The 20,376-nt window shown below is 39.9% G+C and overlaps 2 protein-coding genes across 4 annotated transcripts; both read left to right on the forward strand.

Annotated features, from left to right (window-relative positions):
* On the forward strand, positions 312 to 5,783 carry LOC8073279 (lactation elevated protein 1). Of its 2 annotated transcripts, none has more exons than XM_002444089.2 (15): positions 312 to 878; positions 1,637 to 1,902; positions 2,009 to 2,088; positions 2,186 to 2,286; positions 2,366 to 2,491; positions 3,509 to 3,578; positions 3,675 to 3,761; positions 3,838 to 3,903; positions 4,012 to 4,104; positions 4,206 to 4,262; positions 4,360 to 4,488; positions 4,572 to 4,662; positions 4,756 to 4,844; positions 5,133 to 5,323; positions 5,468 to 5,783. In XM_002444089.2, the coding sequence occupies exons 2-15, from the start codon at positions 1,668 to 1,670 to the stop codon at positions 5,580 to 5,582; spliced, it is 1,530 nt and encodes a 509-aa protein (XP_002444134.1). In that variant the 5' UTR covers positions 312 to 878; positions 1,637 to 1,667; the 3' UTR covers positions 5,583 to 5,783. The 2 variants fall into 2 exon arrangements, with proteins under 2 accessions (XP_002444134.1, XP_021319855.1); XM_021464180.1 differs by having other exon boundaries at positions 312 to 870.
* Positions 7,744 to 10,995, forward strand: LOC8073280. Of its 2 annotated transcripts, none has more exons than XR_002455237.1 (6): positions 7,744 to 8,296; positions 8,763 to 8,812; positions 9,045 to 9,108; positions 9,326 to 9,374; positions 9,724 to 9,857; positions 10,054 to 10,159. XR_002455237.1 is itself a non-coding variant. In XM_002444090.2 (6 exons), the coding sequence occupies exons 1-6, from the start codon at positions 8,052 to 8,054 to the stop codon at positions 10,742 to 10,744; spliced, it is 648 nt and encodes a 215-aa protein (XP_002444135.2). In that variant the 5' UTR covers positions 7,745 to 8,051; the 3' UTR covers positions 10,745 to 10,995. The 2 variants fall into 2 exon arrangements, 1 of the variants encoding a protein (XP_002444135.2); XM_002444090.2 differs by lacking the exon at positions 9,724 to 9,857 and adding an exon at positions 10,654 to 10,995 and having other exon boundaries at positions 7,745 to 8,296; positions 10,054 to 10,202.

Here is a 20,376-nt window from a genome sequence, read left to right on the forward strand (position 1 = left end):
TATCATTAGCACATGTGAGTTACTGTAGCACTTAAGGCTAATCATGGAGTAACTAGGCTTAAAAGATTCGTCTCATGTTTTTCATTCAAACTGTGTAATTAGTTTATTTTTTATATATATTTAATATTCTATGCATGTGTGCAAAGATTTGATGGGATGGACGAAAAAATTTTAGGTGGGGAACGGCCTTAGGTGGCATCCAGCCTATTGTCTGAGTAGACCATCATCAGCCGAGACTCGCGCATTGCGTACGCCCTAAAACAGTGTATAAAGAAAACATGGCGTAAGACAAAGAAAAGTTGTGTTGGCACAATCCAGCCCCGAGTCAACTGACGTGACGTGGCGGCATCCATGGCGGTTGTTGTCAGTTCTCTTTCCTGACGTCTCAGGACGAGAAGCGCGCTCCTGGGGGCACTCGTCGCTGTCGAGTCAGGGAGACGGAGCGGCCAGAGGCAGCGGCGGCCGGCGTGGTTTCGGTTTCTTGGCTGGCCCGAGTTCGATTTCTCACCTGGTTTCCAGGGATCACAACTCTGATTCGATTGTTCTCGACCTTTTTTTTTTTCTTTCCTATTATTGGATTGGATTAGGAAAGGTGGTTCTACTACAGGTACAGACTCTGCAGGCGCCGTCGCTGTCCCCTCGCTCACTCTCCGTCTCCTCCCTCTCTGTTGGAGTGCCTGCCCGCCGGCGGACGCCGCCTTCTAAATTCTAATTGCCGCGTTGGGTGGCCGCGGTGTGGCGCCGGGGCGTCTCCTGCTGTGCCGCAGCGAATCGTCGCGGCATCCCTCTTCGGAAGGCTTGCGCGGCGCCGTCAGGTGTCGGGCGGGGCCAGGGCAGCTGGCCGTTCGTGCGCCAGAGTTCTCCGCTCAGGTAGTCAGGTGAGATGAGGCGGCTGGTCTTCTTTAGTTCCAGCTTACGTAGATCACTCCTTCAGGATTGCTCTGTGATTCCGCAAAATCTGGAGCTCGGATTTCCCCATTTGGTACATTTCTTGTTACCTGCTGCCGTTAGCGGGCGCCGATACAGTTTCGTCTTCCTCGATCCGTACCTAGTTTCCATCTTTTTGAGAAACCGTCGCAACAGTGCTCCCATAATCTTGGAGCTGGCGTTACCTTTTAGCCCACCGTGCAAGAATTTACACATCTCGGCCTCTTGGTTTCCTGCTTCGAAGGGATTAAATAGTAGTATTTCATCTGCCCATGGAGCTTGTGCCGATCGATGGAGCCATGGAGCTGTAGTGATACTCCGTACTGGTTAATTGGATACGAGTTCCTAGTTCTTCTCTGGAAACTTTAAGTGCTTCTTTATTGGTCTTTATATTGAACTAATTATTAATTGCAGGGTAGTAGTATGTAGTGCCTGCATTTCTTTACTATTGAACACCTTTTCCATGTCATTTTCTTGATTACTACTCGCACCTTTTATGATGGTAGATTCCATGTGTCTTGCTCCCACCCCATTTATTTAACTTGCTTAATTACTTTTGAGATTCCTTGTTTGTGCACATGATTGATGCTTCTTTGGTCACACGGCCAGTAATATGCTACTCTTAGGAGGTGTACCCTGTATCTTTCTTTAATGGAACCTTGGTCTGCTGCATTTGTAAGCTCATAGCTTCCTTGTGGTGCCTGCCTAGAAAGTGGAAAAAATAAGATACGAGGTGGAAGATGAGATCAGTCGTTCGGTCGCTTCGACAGCGTCATCGTTTCACCCAGCATCATGCAGAGAGGCAGTCACCAGCCACCAGATTGATCAGGCAGCAGAATGCTTTAATCATGTGCAGTTCGACAACTCGTTCACTGAGCATGTTATGCCGTAATAGTGAAACTAGCAGATTTGCAAGCCCTGCCGTGGAGTTGATGAAGTCCATGTTCTCCACTATAGCGGCTGATTCGATCAAAGGTTCACTTCTCATTTCTCTTTATGTGTGGTGCCTTTCTATCTTTTATTTTTGGGGCCTTGGGGGCCATTTGAATCAACTTATTTGCTTTCTTCAATTTTTCTGTAGATATTAGAGGAGGTGGTCCGATGGTGGAATATGATAGGAGAATAGCATCAGGAGAGCTAGTAGATGGTGATAGCTTTCAGGTGTCGTTCTGGTCCTTGACCAAAGGTTTCATTTCTTGGATAGCTTCCATCAATTCTGTGGTAAAAAGTTTCCCCACCTCTTTACTGACTCATACAGGTTGATACAATTCAACAATTACAAAGGCTCTATAAGGAGTTGATTGAGAATGAAGAAGATTGCAAGCTGGACAGATATAAGTCATCTGAGAAATCAGGACGGTAAGAGCAGTTTTAGTGCACTGAGGTGAAATATTTTGTATTTACTGCATTATCTTAACCTTAGTCTTTGATATTGAAGGAGTCGATGGCTATGGTCCCGCCTCATTACTCAGCCTTCTACCTATGCTCCAGTTAAGGGGCTTTACCTCTATGGTGGTGTCGGTACAGGGAAAACGATGCTTATGGACCTGTTCTATGAACAGCTGTAAGTCCATCAGTTCTAGCCTTCTAGGATAAGAGCAACCAGTTTTTATCTTGGCACATTGACAATTTTTATCTATGAAGAACTTTAGGAATTTAGCTGTATGGTAATTGTAGTTTTACCTGTAATGTAATTCCATGCCACTGGTGTACTACATACACAAAATTAGAGCAAGTACCCTATATTTGAGGATTCTCAGTGCTAAACTTTGATTTTTATCTGCTTAGGAGAAACATGTTAGATAATTGGTCTATAGCCAAAAAGTCGTTCGTACAGATATGTATCAAATATGTTTGTTCACATATAAACTATACCTTGATTTATTTCATTATAGGTTGCGCAAGCCATATTGAAGAAAAGGCTTGAAATCAGAAATAGTTCACCATGAGTTGCATTCTTAGGCACTCTATATAGTGATGACTAGGAATAACCTATTGCAGTTTGTTGGTTAAAAGCTTTTTTAGAACCTAAGTGCAAAAGTAGTTAAGAAATTGGCATGTATTCAATGTGATTATACGTCTTAGTCACTATGATAATGACTGAATCATTAATAGAATATTTTTAGGCTTTCTGATGTTGGGATTGATCGTGAAGTTCATAGATCTTCCCTGATTATATCCCAGCACATGCTGTAGAACATATCATGAAATTTACGCGATGCTGGGGCTATTCCAATTTATGGACTCCCAGGATAAATGACTTAGATGAAAGATAAGCAAATAGACAAAATTTGTGCATGATGCCTTTGCAGTTCTCTAATTTTTAGATGGAATCTGTAGTGCCTGTGGCCAAGAGATATCCTGTCATATTTCTCTTGTTGATGGATAAACTAGACGGAAAGAATGAAATACTGGCATATCTTTCTTGTCATTTTATACATTCAGCAAGATAGTTTTGTTCCAAATAATCTGGAAACGACAGAGTTTACATACAAATCTCATGGCTTTTTACAATAATATTTAGACAAGTACTTGCACACATTCTTCACTTTAGATAACTGATATTATTGTGTCTTGGCAGGCCATCTAACTGGAGAAAAAAACGTATTCACTTTCATGATTTCATGTTGAACGTACATAGTCATCTTCAGGTAATTTGTTTATATGTGCAAACTGCCTCATAAGTGCCATGCTCCAAGCTTCAGGAAGATATGATAATCATTGTCATGACACTTGTCTATATGCAGATGCATAAAGGTGTTTCAGATCCCCTTGATGTTGTAGCAGCTGAGATTTCAGATGAGGCCATCATATTATGTCTTGATGAGTTTATGGTACACTTCTCTGAGGTTATATATTCCAACAATGTCCAGTATATATGTTTATAACAAGCCCAACTATACTGCACAGGTAACTGATGTTGCTGATGCTATGATTCTGAACCGGCTGTTTAGACAATTGTTCAGCAAAGGCGTTGTATGTGGCTACTATTTTCTTCCATTTTCTTATGGGGACTAATTACTGAGGTTATCTATACAATACACCAACTTTTGACATGGATTTATTTGCATGTCTTGTGCTCAGATTCTTGTTTCGACTTCTAACCGCGCTCCAGATAAGCTTTATGAAGGTGGCTTACAGCGGGACCTTTTCTTGCCATTCATTGATACCTTGAAAGTATGAGTGGTTTCACATTTATCAATTTCTCTGCATTGTCAATCGAAGTTTAATATGCTAGTACCTAGTGTGGTGGTGTTTACTTTTGTGGACCATTGCAGGAAAGGTGCATCGCGCACCCCATTGGATCTGCAGTGGACTATCGCCAAATGGGTTCTGTATGTTACCAACTTCTGCAAGCTACTAGTAGTCCTTTGGTTTCTTCCCCCTTCCCTTCTCTAGCTATCTAATATCTTTGAACTGATATCTGAGCAGGCTGAGCAAGGTTTCTATTTCGTCGGAAAACATTACAATACACTTCTGAAACAGAGGCTCCAGTCTTTAATTGGAGATGACGAACCCAGCCCACAAACTGTTGAAGTAATTATGGGAAGGAAATTACCGGTATGGACGCATTGTAGAAGCATTCGAAAGCAGCCCACTAAAACGCATTATTTTTTATATATTACTTAAACATGACTTTGCAGGTTCCCCTTGGAGCAAATGGTTGTGCGTATTTTCCTTTTGAAGACCTTTGTGATAAACCTTTAGGCGCAGCAGATTATTTTGGACTTTTTAGTAAGCATATTGCTGCAATGTAATTTCTAGTATTTGGATTACAAAATTTACTCTTGACATAACCTAACTGATAACCCAAACATTGCTGTGCAGAAAAATTTCACACCCTGGCACTTGATGGTGTTCCAAAGTTTGGGTCTAGTAACAGAACATCAGCTTATCGGTTCGTCACACTGATTGATGTATGATCCTTGTTATGTCTCATTTTATTATGTTTAAGTTTGTCTCAGCCTCAATATGAGCAGGCAATGTTTTGTTTTTCTATATTTCAATTTTCAACTGATGACACCTCAAAACTAACCCATTCAGTTTTGGTATATAAGGAGGTTTCTGATTACAGGCAGTAGTCCATAATACTTCAAAATTATACTTGAATATAAACAACAAAGATGCATTTCCCCTCTCCACCAATAGATTTTGCATATTGCAGCCTACATGTTCTTATCTTCAAATAATGAATGATTTTTTAGGTTATGTACGAGAACAAAGCAAGGTTGTTATGTACAGCTGAGGCTGGACCAATAGATCTGTTTGAGAATATCGTGACTGTTGCTGAAGCACAGAAGGTTTCACCAAGATCTTCGCGCTCACAGAAAAGTGACAATCCTGACCTGTGTGTGGACAATGAGCTAGGATTTGCCAAGGATCGTACGATTAGCAGGTACTGGAAATGTGTGTTTGCTAATGTATATAGATTTCAGATCAGTGCTCCGCCTGCCATGTCGAATCACAGTTCACAAATCACAATCAACCCTTTAAGCTCGTATTTAACTGATGCCTTCTGTTCTGCTTTGTGCTTTTACAGGTTGACAGAGATCAACAGTAGAGAATATTTGGAGGACTTCGAAATGAGATTGCGGCAACAGCAGCAGCTGTCCTTGCAAGGTCTGGATAATGGTGGCCATGTTGTTCTAGCATAATAAGCTGAAGGCTTCTGCGCCTCATATTTGAAATTCTTGTAGTCGCCCCACCTGGCTTACATAGGCAACTGAGAAGCGAAGCTTTTCCAACAGTGATGCATGTAAATATGAAATAAAGCTATGTGAGGGCATTTTTGCTTACAGGTGGAGGTGGCTGATCCATAAAATGGCTCAAAATATATCGTATGACATGTTTCTAAACTTTCAGATAGGCCTAAGCTCGAAAATAGTGGGAATTTACCATATTAACCAAATAATGCGCTAAATGCTTTCACTGAATTTTCTGAATGAAAAAGGCAACAATTCCTCATGTTAGCTTTACTGACATGCTTGACGTAGCAGGGAAGCTCTGGTCATTATTGTCGTGTCAGGTCTGGAGCTGCCTTGTTCGTTTGACTTAGGCCCTGTTTAGTTTCCCACCCAAAAATTTTTCATCCATCCCATCGAATCTTTGGACATATACATGAAACATTAAATATAGATAAAAAATAAACTAATTACATAGTTTAGTTGAGAATCGCGAGACGAATCTTTTAAGCCTAGTTACTCTATGATTAGCCTTAAGTGCTACAGTAACCCACATATGCTAATGATAGATTAATTATACTTAATAAATTTGTCTTGCAGTTTCCTGACGAGCTATGTAATTTGTTTTTTTATTAGTTTCTAAAAATCCCTCCCGACATCCTTCCGACACATCCGATGTGACACGCAAAAAATTTTCGTTCCTAATCTAAACAGGCCCTTATTAACCGACGAACCTGCCATTCAGCAGTATTTTTCTCTTACAATAAATCAGCCACCATGACTTATTAGTCAAACGAATACGTTTTTTTTAATAAATCAGCCTTTTTCCATTATTGTAATAAGAGGGTGGTTAGTTGGGGGTGTTAAATGTAATAAGTACTGTAGTATTTCGTTTTATTTGATAATTAGTGTTCGACTAATTAAGCTCAAATAATTCGTCTCGCAAATTATTCTCTACCTATATTTTTAGTTTTATAAATAGTATATATTTAGTACTCTATGTATATGTATGCGTCCAAATATTTGAAAAAAAAAGAAGAAACCAAACATAGTCTAATGTAAGGCATTGTTTAGTTTCAAAATGAAAATTTTTTGGGTGTCATATCAAATATGTCGGTATATATTTGAAGTATTAAATATAGACTAATAAAAAAACAAATTCATAGCTCGTCTGGAAACTATGAGACGAATTTATCAAGCCTAATTAATCTGTCATTAGCACATGTGGGGTTACTGTAGCAGTTATGGCTAATCATGGGCTAATTAGACTTAAAAATTCGTATCGTGATTTATAACCAAACTGTGCAATTAGTTTTTATTTTCGTCTACATTTAATGCTCTACGTATGTGTCTAAAGATTCAATGTGATGGATGAAAAAATTTTAGGTAAGGAACTAAACAAGGCCTAAGTAGAAAACAAGCATCTCAAGAATGGGTGGCGACCCTACCTTCGTTCCAAAATAAAGTATTTTTTTAGCTACAGAGTAAAGTAGTAAAACCTTTGTAACTAAAAGCTACTAGTATAGTGCCCGTGCTAACGCTACGATTTTATCTCGGAGATGTATATAAAAACATTCAATGATTTTATTTTATAGTTTAATTTTTACACAATTATATTTGAGCATGTATACCACAATCATTGGAATGTTTTTAAAAACAAAAATTATAGTTCGACAATATTTTTTCATATAACAAGGTATAATAGAGCTATTTGTCGTATTATGAGCATTTATGTTACATTATGTCTAATTCTTTAATCATATATTGGACATCTTTAGGGATGTTGTCGAAACATTCGTTTGCTTTGCTTGCCAAAATGTCCGCCAAAAATTCCATCCTCAGTGAAGTTGAGTGCTGTGCATGGCAAACGAGGATTAGTTATTATTATTATTTCTTTTTGACAAGTTAATTGGGCCATATGCCCGAGTGTGAAAAGAATAGAAGTATCGACCTCTGTCCACTCTCCTAGCTAAAAAAAAAGAGCTCTGACCACTTTCTCAGTCCTTCCTTATCCACCCAACACCCCATACGGACCGACCAGCTGCCGAGCTTTGAGCACCGGCCGTAGCTTCCAGATGAGAGGCGCAGGTGGGAGGCGCATCCGGAGGTGGGGGCGGCGAGGGAAGCGAGGCGGGGACGCGGGGGGTCGGCGGACGCCTCCGCTGACTCAGTCGGCGGAGCGGGAGGTGCGCGGCGCAGGTGAGCTGACTGTCCGGACACCCAACGGTCGGCACCACGGCGGCCGCGGCGGAGGCGAACGGCGGCGGGGGCGGGGACCCAGGGCCGCGGCGAGGCGGCGCTAGGATCTGCCCGGCGAGGTGGCCAGGAACATGTCATCCTCGTGAACACGCTTCCCCCGGACCCCTCTTCTTCCCTGACCCTGGTCCTCGACGGCGTCGTGGTGAGGAGAAGCGAGCAACCGTCTACTCCACCTCGCCCATCATGTCTGCCGCCACAGCTGCAGCTGCCGCTCGGTGCGTCCCGCTCCGGGCGTCCCCGCCGGAGACCGCGAAGTCTTCCGCTTCCGTGCGCACCTCCTCGGCCGCCTCTGCATCTGCTCCCCTCCGCGCCGCCGCCGTCGCCGCGGGACCTGGCCGCCGGCTCCCGGCGCCGCCGCTCCGGTGCTCCTCCTCGTCGCCGGAGAACTCTGCCCCGCCGGATCTTGGCTTGCTTCTGGAGGTGGAAGGGTGAGGCCCGTTAAAAATCCTATCTTTGTAGCGCTTAGTTCGTCGATTTCTTGTCAAGTTCCAAATGGATCGCCCTTGTCTGTTTCTTCGCTATGCTAGCTTCTCAAGCTACTAAAGTAGAGCTGTTTCCGCTACTGCCCATCTGGCCACGGGGATTAGAAAATTTGAAATTAGAACTGCTATATGAAATGTTGAAAGTCGATGGAATTGGATTTGCTCAGAGGTAATTGGTGCAGACAAGTGCCACAGTCAAGCGATGTGGTAGTATCTGATTATTTCTTTGCGAACACTTTCTCCATTGATTATTTGTAATAGCTGCACCATGCTTTCGTTGTTGAACAAATACTACTAAGCTTTTATGAGCTTTTGTGGAGTGACATGTTTTCTTTCTCTCAAACTCCTCTACATTGCTGATCCAGAACAGTCAATGTTTCTGATTGAGTATTTTGTGTTTCTGTTCCTCCAGAGTTCTTGCAGATGTCTACCGTTTCGGCAATCGCCAAGCTTTCAATGTAGGTGCGAAACACAAAAAATATACTTCTATTCTTCACACCCTTATTACCAAGTTCTATTGCACTGTATTTTACTCCAATATGGCTACTATGCTGAGGTTGAAATGTAAAATAGTAAATTCAGTAGATAAACAATGGAGCGGTCTAGCCTCTGGCAGAGTACAAGTCTACCTGCACAAGTATGAATGGTTCTTGCCTGTTGATTTTAATACATTTTAACCTTTTCTTTTCACCAGCATTTCGAAGCCTCGGGCTAGATTGTGCAAATTGGACAGAGCCAATATATGCTGATTTGGTGAGGTGCATATTGAATTTTTTATCCTTGTCAATCTTGAGCATCACATGTCCTGCCACTCCTTCAGCATCGAGTTAACAATTGGCATTATGGATGGAAACATGGGCCCTTGCTGTTTTGTTCCCTTTTGTTTAACCTCTAATAGTATCAACTGGACTGGATGGGTGTGTTTCCTTTTCTCTTTATGTTGGTTATTTTCCTAAAGCTGCATTTTTTTTCTAGGAAAGCTCGTGGTGATGAGGAAAGGATGTTGGCAGTATTCTTTGACAGGGTATGCTCTGTTTCTTCCCCTAGCTCTAGAGACTGACCAAGGGAAGCCATACTCTAAGTATCATTTTATGGATTCCTAGCTCTAGGGTTCTGCATATATAATTGTCCTTGGATTTTTTTTCTGAAAGTTTAGATTGCTAAACACTTGCCAAGCAATATAGGACTCAAGTAATCTAGAAAGAAGTAAATGTAAACTTTTTTTTATCTCATAAACTTATTAATATGTCACAGGCCAATTTTGGGTTCTGCATATAATTGTCCTTGGATTTTTTTTTCTGAAAGTTTAGATTGCTAAACACTTCCCAAGCAATACAGGACTCAAGTAATCTAGAAATAAGTATATGTCACAGGCCAATTTTGGACCCTATTGCTTCCATATTCCACAAACTTTTTTGTGGGCGATCTGCAAGACCTAAAGGCACAGGCCAGACATTGGATGGATACAGTTCCCTGGTTCTGGCTCCATTGAGGCAAACAGGAGGAGGTGAATTCCCTTTTTTTCTCATCGTTCTAGCCATGCATCACAAACCATCTGCTTAGTAGACCACATGCTGTTGGTTTCCTACCCGTTGAGCACCATCACGATGATTCCTACCCATTGCAGTCTTGTTGCTCTTATCTAGTGAAACCAGCTTCAACCGAGCATCTCATTTGATTTGATTATTGTCCGTTCCTTGCAGAGAAAGGGGTCAGAGGGCAGTGGAGCAGAGACTGGCAGAGAAGCTGGCCGCGGTCAGGAATACGGAGGGCACGCCTCCGCCGAAGCAGCAGCGGGAGGACGCGGAGGATTTGGCACCTGTCAACACTGCAGAGTTGCAAATTACACAAGGTCAGTTACCAGACATCAACATTTAATTTATTTTCTATAGTAGAGATATTTTTCACTATAGTGAATGCCAGAAGCATATGACATATTATAATATGTTATATGAGGCTCATAAATTATACAAGAGAGTACTGGGTTAATGTACCTGAGTATACCAACGGTTTATCACCAATTTAGTGCATTGGGCGTATCTCGTGGCGAAGACATTGAGTAGGTGAGGAGGCAACACCTTTTTTTTTCAAAGGATTGCGGTTGTCTACAACAGAACAATCAGAATGCACAAATTTAGAGAGAGAAACAAATAATAACGCAGGCATTAATTCAGACACATAAATTTCAGATAAATTTCAGTCGATGCCAAGTATTTATATTATCTCTACTATCTCTACTATAATTGAAATTTCAGATGAATTTCAGTCGATGCTAAGTATTTATAATATATATTTTTTTGCAGTAGTAGAAGAAGCACAGTGGAATTCACAACCGAACCTCCGATCCATGCATATACAACGATGAGGAAAGCAAGATACGAAGGAAAGACCTGACGAAGCCGACGTGATTCAGTCGATGACTTCAATCCCAAGCGTGGCGATCGCTGGAAGACGGAGGTGGATCGCGCGACCTAGCCGATATAGCTGCGTCACCCAGCCGGCCGGGCGCCAGTTGTAGGAGGTGGAAATTGTGTATTCAAAAATTCGATTGACGGGAGTTTTTTTAGTATTGACGGAAAATTTCGATTGACGGGAGGCTAAATTCGATTCACGGGAGGCTGAGGAGAGGTTCAGGTTTTTAGTAAGGCTGCGGTATTTGTGATTCCTATTGACGGAGGAGAGGCTGAGGTTGCGGCATCTGCGATTCGATCTGCGATTCGTTTTCACGGAGGAGGCTGAGGAGAGGTTGCGGTAGGTGTGTAAGGTCTGCATCATACTTTTAATCTGAGCCGTCTAATCCGTAGGACCTGTGCTGTGAGTCGTTGATCTTGCACGTAGGACTTGCCTTGAGAAGATTTCAATTATAGTAGAGATGACTTTCGTTTGAGTTTATCTGGAGAATCTATCAATCATTTAGCAATATTTTTTTTATAATAAATTAATAAATAGTATTTTTATCATGGTTTATCAGCCAAACGAACAGAGCTTTTGGAACAAAGAATACATCCTTTCTACAATCATCAAATTTTCGTTTTTATAAAGAATCAACAAAGTTTAAAATAAAAAGGGCACGCAGAGGTATGAAATAGCCGTCAACAACAGCTCTTGAAGAAATATAAAAAAAGGAATGCCTTTTTTTAAGCATAATTGGCGTGAAAAGGCATTTCTTCGCTGAAGTTAAACGGTTGGAAACTCGAAACTAAGGGACGGACACTAAGGTCCGACTCAATGAAAATTTTATGGTTTAGTTTTCAAAAACACTTATATTTCAAAAACAGTACAGAAGAGTTTTATCCTCATAAAACTATCTTTACTTTTATGAAACTCTCATAATTTCTTTCTTCATTGATATAGTGTCACGTTAGCATATTTAATGTACATGAAACTTCTATAAAACCTCTATTGAGACTGGCCTAAGGCCTTGTTTAATTACACCCAAAATCCAAAAAAATTCAAGATTTTTCATAATATCGAATCTTGTGGCACATGCATAAAGCATTAAATATAGATAAAAAATAACTAATTGCACAATTACCTATAATTTACAAGAGGAATCTTTTGAGCTTAATTAATCCATAGTTGGATAATAATTGCCAAATACAAATGAAAAGTGCTACAGTGTCCAAATCTAAAAAGGTTTTAGATCTAAACAAGGCTTAAAAGATGATTGAGCTGGAGATAGCTCAAGGTTCTACCATAAAAAAGGAGCTCTTTACGTGGTTGGGAGTACTTTTTGGTTCGGGTTCCTAAGAAAATTATTAGTGCTAATTAATTTTTGTTGTAATTGTGGCTCACCTCCCTCACACACACACCTTGCCTCAACTGTCCGGCCGGATTGGGCTCAGAGAATTGGAGCGGGCCGGTCAGTGGGGGCACTGCCCAGGCTTATGGCATTAAATTGAAGTTCAACGTTCATCAAAAAAGAAAAAAATAAATTGAAGTTCGCCTTGTTTAGTTCATCCTGAAAACCAAAAAGTTTTCAAGATTCTCCGTCACATCGAATCTTGTAGCACATGCATGAAACATTAAATATAGACAAAAACAAAAACTAATTACACAGTTTAGCTGTAAATCACGAGACGAATCTTTTAATCCTAGTTAGTCCATGATTGGATAATATTTGTCACAAAAACAAAAACTTTTCACTTTTCGGAACTAAACAAGGCCCTAGAAGGGGAAAGCAAGATATTATCATTTATCAAATCAAACTACAAGTGAAACATCACAGCTACGGTTTTGTGTAACTTCAACTTATGCTGTAGCAGGAGTCATCAACAAAGCTACATGCAACATTACAACAAGTATGACATTTACAAGTAATGTGGAACAGCATGCGCATCAGATCCTTGACAGCCCAACTACAAGCAAAACCAGACTACAACATGATAATAACGGAACCCTGACATCAAACACTAGTTCTGTCATTGAACCCATCACTTAATCACATTCACTAACAGATCTCAGACTAACATATAATTGCAGTTGAGACACACAATGATATTAATTGCGCCCAGAGTAGCACATACAGTAGAATGTCCCAGATAGCGATCTGCCAATGAACGTAGGGTGCGCACACACACACTATGGGTGTCTCATATCAACTGAGAACTTAGCACCATTTTTTAGTGCCATGCTGACTCAACTTAGTTCCATGAGAGAGAGAAAACTCGTCCCTCTTAGAATTCTCCCCGCTCAGCTCCATGGAATGTTGCGACGCAGAAGAATCTCAAATCGTGACTCATAACCACCCCCAAACTACCAACCCAATTATCCAACAGCACCTGCAGCAACCGAGGACACCGACACTGTAGGGTGCCGCTCGCACCGAGTATCTGAGAATGGAGAACAGAGAGATGAGTGGATAGGATTTGTGACTTGGCGTGGTCTATCTAGATTAAAAAATACATGTGACAAACATAATACTTCAGTCATTCTTATACTACTCAGACATTATTTCTCTATTATATGTTTACCATTCTACCCTTAATTACCTAAAGAAATCTCAAAAATAGAATTATCTCACCGGGTTCATCCCACCAATTTTAATATGCACTTAGTGCATATGGTCCCACCATTTAATACTCATTTGGTGTCTCTCCAATTGGTTCCTCCTGCTTTCTTTGCTTTTTTAGCCGTCGGATCGGCTCTCGTGAGCCATCCATTTTCCGACAACCATTGTAAAAATTCTCTAAAAAATATTTACATTAGTTTCTTTTTTTTCAAAATTTGGTGTTGGAATTAATCTGAAAAGGGGGATAAATTTTCTTTCGACATGTGTGGTTCTTATAATGCGGAATATTGTGTTGCATGTTCATTCCATGTGTACACTAGCTGTTTTTCTCTCACAACATCAGCATAAGCCAAATTTCAACAAAAGAGTCTTAGCTTTCTACTTTAGTTGCTAATGAAACATTAATATGTTCTTCTTTTCTTGCATTTATGTCATATTGGCCACCTCTGTATTCATGGCCAAGCTCCGCCACTGTGCATGCACGATGGTAATAGTTTCTGTTCTGCCTAAGCCCCGATGGTATGGTGTAGCTTCAGCGATAATCTGGTCACTGCTTCTTCAACTGGTTTCTCTTGAAATAAGTTTTGTCGTGTCAGGATTTTTGTATGCAGTCTACTCTAAAAAAATACAATTTCAGATTTAGAATAATCCAATTATTTTAAGTTTAACAAAGTTTATCAAAAAATAATATCAACATTTATATCTCAAAATATGTCTACTATAATATATATTCCATGGTTAATGTAATTATATATTTTTGGTATTATAAATATTAATGTTTACAGATTTGGTCCATCTTAAGATTAATAATTGACTAAAATTCGAAGGGAAACTGCACTTAGGAACCCGAAGTTTTCTTTTGTCATGTTGACAAGACAACATCAGAACAGCCGAAAAGGTTATGGTTAGGTTTTTGTTCGGTCAGGCTCCCCTACAGTACAGAACCCTCCTCTAATCCGGTCTAGGCCTTGTTTAGGCCTTGTTTACTTCCACCCAAAATCCAAAAACTTTTCAAGATTCTCCATCACATCAAATCTTTAGACGCATGCATGGAGTATTAAATATAAACGAAAATAAAAATTAATTACACAGTTTGGTCGAAATTTACGAGACGAATCTTTTGAGTCTAGTTAGTCCATAATTGAACAATAATTACCACAAACAAACGAAAGTGCTACAGTGTCCCGAAAACATTTCGGGAAGGAACTAAACAAGGCCTTAGTTCACCCTAAAAACCAAAAACTTTTCAAAATTGTCTGTCACATCGAATCTTGCGGCACATGTATGAAGCACTAAATATAGATGAAAACAAAAACTAATTACACAGTTTGCCTGTAAATCGCGAGACAAATTTTTTAAGCCTAGTTACTCCATGATTAGACAATATTTATTAAATAAAAACGAAAATGCTACAGTGTCAAAATCCAAAAACTTTTTAGATCTAAACATGGCCCTAAACAAAAACAAAGCTGCTTGTCTTCCGTTCTAGCCTTCTAGCGCCTTGTTTAGTTCACCCCGAAATTTAAAAACTTTTCAAGATTCTCCGTTACATCAAATTTTGGAGCACATACATGAAGCATTAGATATAGACGAAAATAAAAACTAATTGTACAGTTTGCCTGTAAATCACGAGATGAATCTTTTGAGCCTAGTTAGTCTATGATTGGATAATATTTGTCAAATAAAAACGAAAATACTATAGTACTAAAATCCGAAACTAAACAAAGTGCATTAGTGGCGATGTGGGTGTGCATTTGCATAACCCTGCCTATGATTCCCTGTAATAATTCTAGCACCAGTTCATAAACAGTTTATTTCCACAATATGCAATTAAGGAACCACTTTTATATGTCAAATAATGTCTGAGTATGACATCTCTACTATAATGAAATTCTTAAATTATAGTTGATCCACCCACCAAATTGTTTAGAGTCTCTAACCACTGTGTATCTAGAAAAATGCACACATAAATCCTACACCATTAAAATCAATGGCTAATAAAAGAATAACAATAAAACCGATGGCCAAATTGGATGTGGGAAATCCAGGTTTCTCACTCCGCCTTCTGACCCCGCTCCTTCACACGCCACACTCCGCGGCCGCACCATGCAAGCCACCTTACGTGACGCCACCCTAGAACCCAAGGTGTCCTTGCCCTCCCCCAAACCGCTTCTCCTCCTCTCCGGCTCTGGCGTCCTCCCCCGCTCCAGCTGAGCGCCATGGCCGCAAGTCGTGCTGTCATGAGGCCCCCACCGATGCGGACAGCTCATGTTTTGTCATCACTGTCCCGGGTCCGCAGCAGTTTTTGTAAAGGGCCGTGGTCGGCGGGCGCGGGATCGGAGCCACACGCACCGCCTCCCTCGTGCTTCAACTCGGTCGGCCGTTGGCCTCTCTCACGCCACCCACCCCTCCACCGCTCGGGCCTCCCTCGATGCGGCGGTCGGCAGGCTCAGGAGGCAGCACCGCGGATTCGGTGAAGGATCTACTTAGCGGCTACAAGAGCAGTTCCACCTAAGCAGATCGGTGAAGGATCCGATGAAGGATATACTCCGTGTGATTATGCAATGCAGTTTGTAGGGATACAGTCTAAATTTCTAAGAACTTTTTTCAGTTTTCTCCTTTTGATGTGGCACTATGGTGGTGGTTCTATAATTTTGTTGTGCAGGGATGCAGTCTAAATTACACTGAATACTTATCCTGATAATTGGAACTCGTGCTTGCCATTTTGCAGTAGTAATATTTCTGCTTGTCTATAATTTCGCTGCGGCACCTGCAGGAGTTCAGGCTCACTGCCGTCGATGGCTTTGAACCCGGCCAGCCGATCGACTTCACTAACCTTTTCAAGGAGGACGACCTCATCAATGTCTCCAACAACTCCATTGGCAAGGGGTTCCAACTTTCAAGGTACACCAATTCTCGCACCTCCAGCCTTGTTTAGTTTCAAAATTTTTCACATTAAATCTTTAGACGTATGTATGGAGTATTAAATATAGACGAAAATAAAAATTAATTACACAGTTTGGTCGGAATTGACGAAACGAATCTTTTGAACTGTTGACATTCGTTAAGTGCAACAAGAATAAGAAAAATTCCGCAAGCACACAGAACATCATTGTAGCATTTTACCGGAAGTATTCCAGGTATCGTTATTTATATTTTACCACTGGGAAGCTAAGGTCAAAGAATCTGATAACTTACTATCATGCATCTACTAATTTAATAAACTAACTAGACTAAAGTAGGGGTAAATGATATATGATAGCTAATAATATAAATGTGAGAATTCTATAATAAATGCGTAGATAGCCATAGCGGGAGGACAACGGGAGAGACCTGGGTTCGTGTATACTTCTCTATTACTTCAGTTCTATGATAACAAAGAATGAATAGATATAGCAATCACATATTAGCACTTTGGGACATCAGAACACCAACCACAGAAAGAGAACTAGAAGGGGGCTAGGAAGCTCTGACTACGGTCCTACAAACACCGATCCGAACGAGGTGGAATACGTCGACTGTTAGGGCTGTCACTACCCTAGGGCTACCACAACAATCCGCAGGACTGGGCGCAACCTCAGGTAACCTCTAGTATAGACACCACGTCTACACTAATGATTACTACTCTAATTACCATGAATAACTAGAGCACTCGATGCGAACGGAGATCCTATGCCAAAATATAACAACTACACTACTCGATAATAATAAAGGCATAAAAGTATATAGAGAAGATAAATATATTAAAGCATAAGTCTTACAATAAATATATATAAAGACATACCAAAACTCTAAAAACTTCTCCAGAACCGGAGCGCAGCTCCGCTCTCCCTAACTCCCGACTAGAACTAATCTACTACATTGAAATATCTAGCCCTAATTCTCTATAGAGGAAAGGTTATCCTTCGAGGGCACCTCTCAACTCTATGATGATATGTTCTCCTCTAGGGGCCAGGGGCCTTGCTTATATAGTCCTCCTCCTTTGTGCGTTTTTAGTTCAGCAGGCGATGTAGTACTAAACTTTCCACCATATCTCATTAAAATGCACATAGGCCTTAATAGACCAAAATCTAATTTGGGCCCAATTAATCCCGCGGCTCTTTTATGCGGAGTCCTTCTTTTATTAATATCTCTTGATTCCGAATTCCAAATATAGCAAATAATATATGCATTTCGATCAGCACGACGAGATCTTTGTAATGGTGTACTCCATTCTGTGATTGGTGCTTGTACCAGGGCGGGCGCCCAAGGGGGGAGTGCGGGCGCCCTGCCCCTGGGCCCGTTCGGCCTCCCGTTCGTTCCTGTGGCTTCTAAAGTCTTCTAGATGATAGAAAATTAGCGCACACGTTAATATCTCTATGTAAACCCGACGTGTGGGTCTTTTCTCCATATTTTCTGATAACCCCCTGCAGAAATAGACAAATACCAAAACTCGTGGAAATCTGTCAGATGAAACCCTAAGTCTAGGTGTCGGTTGCATTTGGATCTTTTTTCATGATTAGTTGACGGTTAAATGTGAGCACTAAGGACCGTCAACATGAACCTAGTTAGTTCATGATCGGACAATATTTGTCAAATACAAACGAAAGTGCTACTATTCATATTTTGTAAAATTTTTTGGAACTAAACAAGGTCGGCTACTTGCAACGCCAGCAAAAATAGTTATCCCACATTAATCTGCAAGTTTTCAGTTGTATTGGTTGTATCATTCTGTTTCTTGGAGAGCGATGTTAGCAGCATTTGCAATTCTTGACTGAAAATTGTATGCCTCGCTATTCTACACATCTTTTGTAGGTGGATAATGGAGATCAATTTTTTAAATAGCGCGCTATTTTTACGCTATAGCGCCGCTATAGCGGCCAGAATAAGTCGACAAGAAGCTATACCTTATTTTTACGCTATTAGCGCTATTGGCGTTATAGCGCCGCTAAACTGAAATAGCGTCATAGCGCCGCTATTTGCGCGCTATTGCTGTTGATCTGTGATCATGTTGTCATGCATTTATTTGTTGTGCTGTGCTTATGCACTTGTGGTTGTGCACTATGCAGTCATGCATTATGTTTATGAGTTAGTTATGTATTAAACATTTAAACTATGAAACACCTGTGATTTGTGATTTGTGATTGTGAAATATGATGGTTGTTTGAACTTATTGCTGTCTATTATATATTTTGTCTGTTTCCAAAAAATAGCGCGCTATAGCGCCGCTATAGTGTCGCTATAGCGTGGATAACTACAACACGCTGCTGTGTACAGCAGCCGCTATAGCGGGGCTATAGCGCAAATAGCGTCTGGGATAGAAAGACGCTATTTTCTATAGCCCGCTATTTAAAATATTGATGGAGATAAACAAAAATAAATGCTATATGTAAAGGGTAATGCTATGGTACACACTTTACTTAGTAGGAGTAATATCTCAAATAAATCTAAGCCATTGATTTTTTTGGATTTTTAATTAGTTAGTTGATTAAATAATCTAAAAATATAAAGGGAAATATGTCAAATCCCCCTCACGGGATAGAAAAACGAGCGGGCCTGTCCCTTCCTTTTCTGTAGGCATACATCCTTCCTTTCCTAATTTTTCATGTGCGTTTGATTTCTAATTGTAAAAACTTTTTTTAAAATAGTTTAACTATTGTTTACGCTTGCATCTAAATTTTTTTCACAAGTTTGGTTCTTTGGACATTTTCGAGCAACCAATGATTGCTTTATGTTAGATCGTATATCCGAATGCAAATTTGAAGTATTCATTTCTAATTAACATACAATAATACCAACATCTATATTTAAATTTAAATTCAAACAAAAATATGATAATATCTATACGGGTTACTTACAAAAAAAGTAGTGTGTATACTAACCGGGCACATGGGTAATTTATATCAGATCTAAAGTTGCAAAGATTAAAAAGATGTATCACGTCATGTATGCATTAATTAGATCAGGAAAGAATCTTTATATCTAAAAATTTCCTAATTTATCATATTATATAAAGAAAAAATATTTAAATATATATTCTAGCATATTACTTCCTACGAGGTAATAGATGATCCTAACCATTCGATTTAATTTAATGAATGGCTCACAATCATTTGGGTGTACCACATCAAAGCCCATATGTAAATGGACCTCAAGAATTCCAAGTATTACATTTGGTCATTTTAATTCAGGTGTATTGGTTGCTTACATTTGTGTAAAAAACACTTGGGTTTCCTTCTTATTTCAAGGTTCTATGTCATCGAATACTATATTATGATGGCTACAATTGTTAATTTTCTACGTAGAGTAATAATGTTAAGAAGACCATTTCCATTCTTGAGAGTCAATGAATTAGCTTCTATGCTTTTGAAATGGTATTTTGTATTTCTAAATTTATTTTAAAGGTAACCTATTTATAATAAATGGTAGGAATTTGTTTAATAAAAAAATAGGTATAAATTCATAAATATAGTTGAAAAGAAACTTGAAACAACATGCATCAGATATGCTTCCCCAGTTCCAAGTGATTGTTACTGTGACCATATACCAAAGGAAATATATTTTTTTTCAAAATTTTCTTTGTTAATATCTCAATTTCGGTATTCCCACACAATGTCTGCTTTTCTCCGTTATTTTATTTAAAATATTTGTTGTTAATTTAGTTAGTATGTTTTATTGTGGATGTGATGTTGCAACTATCGTGCCCAATTGGGGAGTACTACTTTCCGAAGATAGATGCAACAGTGATAGCTAGATCACCTAATGACCTGATTGATTTTAGGTCTGTGAGGATCCTTGTGATATCATGTTACATCATTTGTGCTGCTGAAATATATCCTTGTGTTTAGAATTGCAACAAAGGTGCTTACTTGGTTATATTTCTGATACTTGCATTAATTAGTATTCCAAGGTTAAGTCACCATTTTATTGGAGACAATTCCCTATTTGACACCGCATGAAAATCCATCCTCCCTTTTTGACACGGGTTCTTACTTTCATTCCCAATAATCCTTGCTTTTCATGGATTCAATCAGGT

The sequence above is a fragment of the Sorghum bicolor genome, chromosome 7 (assembly GCF_000003195.3).
Source record: "Sorghum bicolor cultivar BTx623 chromosome 7, Sorghum_bicolor_NCBIv3, whole genome shotgun sequence".
Taxonomy (NCBI): domain Eukaryota; kingdom Viridiplantae; phylum Streptophyta; class Magnoliopsida; order Poales; family Poaceae; genus Sorghum; species Sorghum bicolor.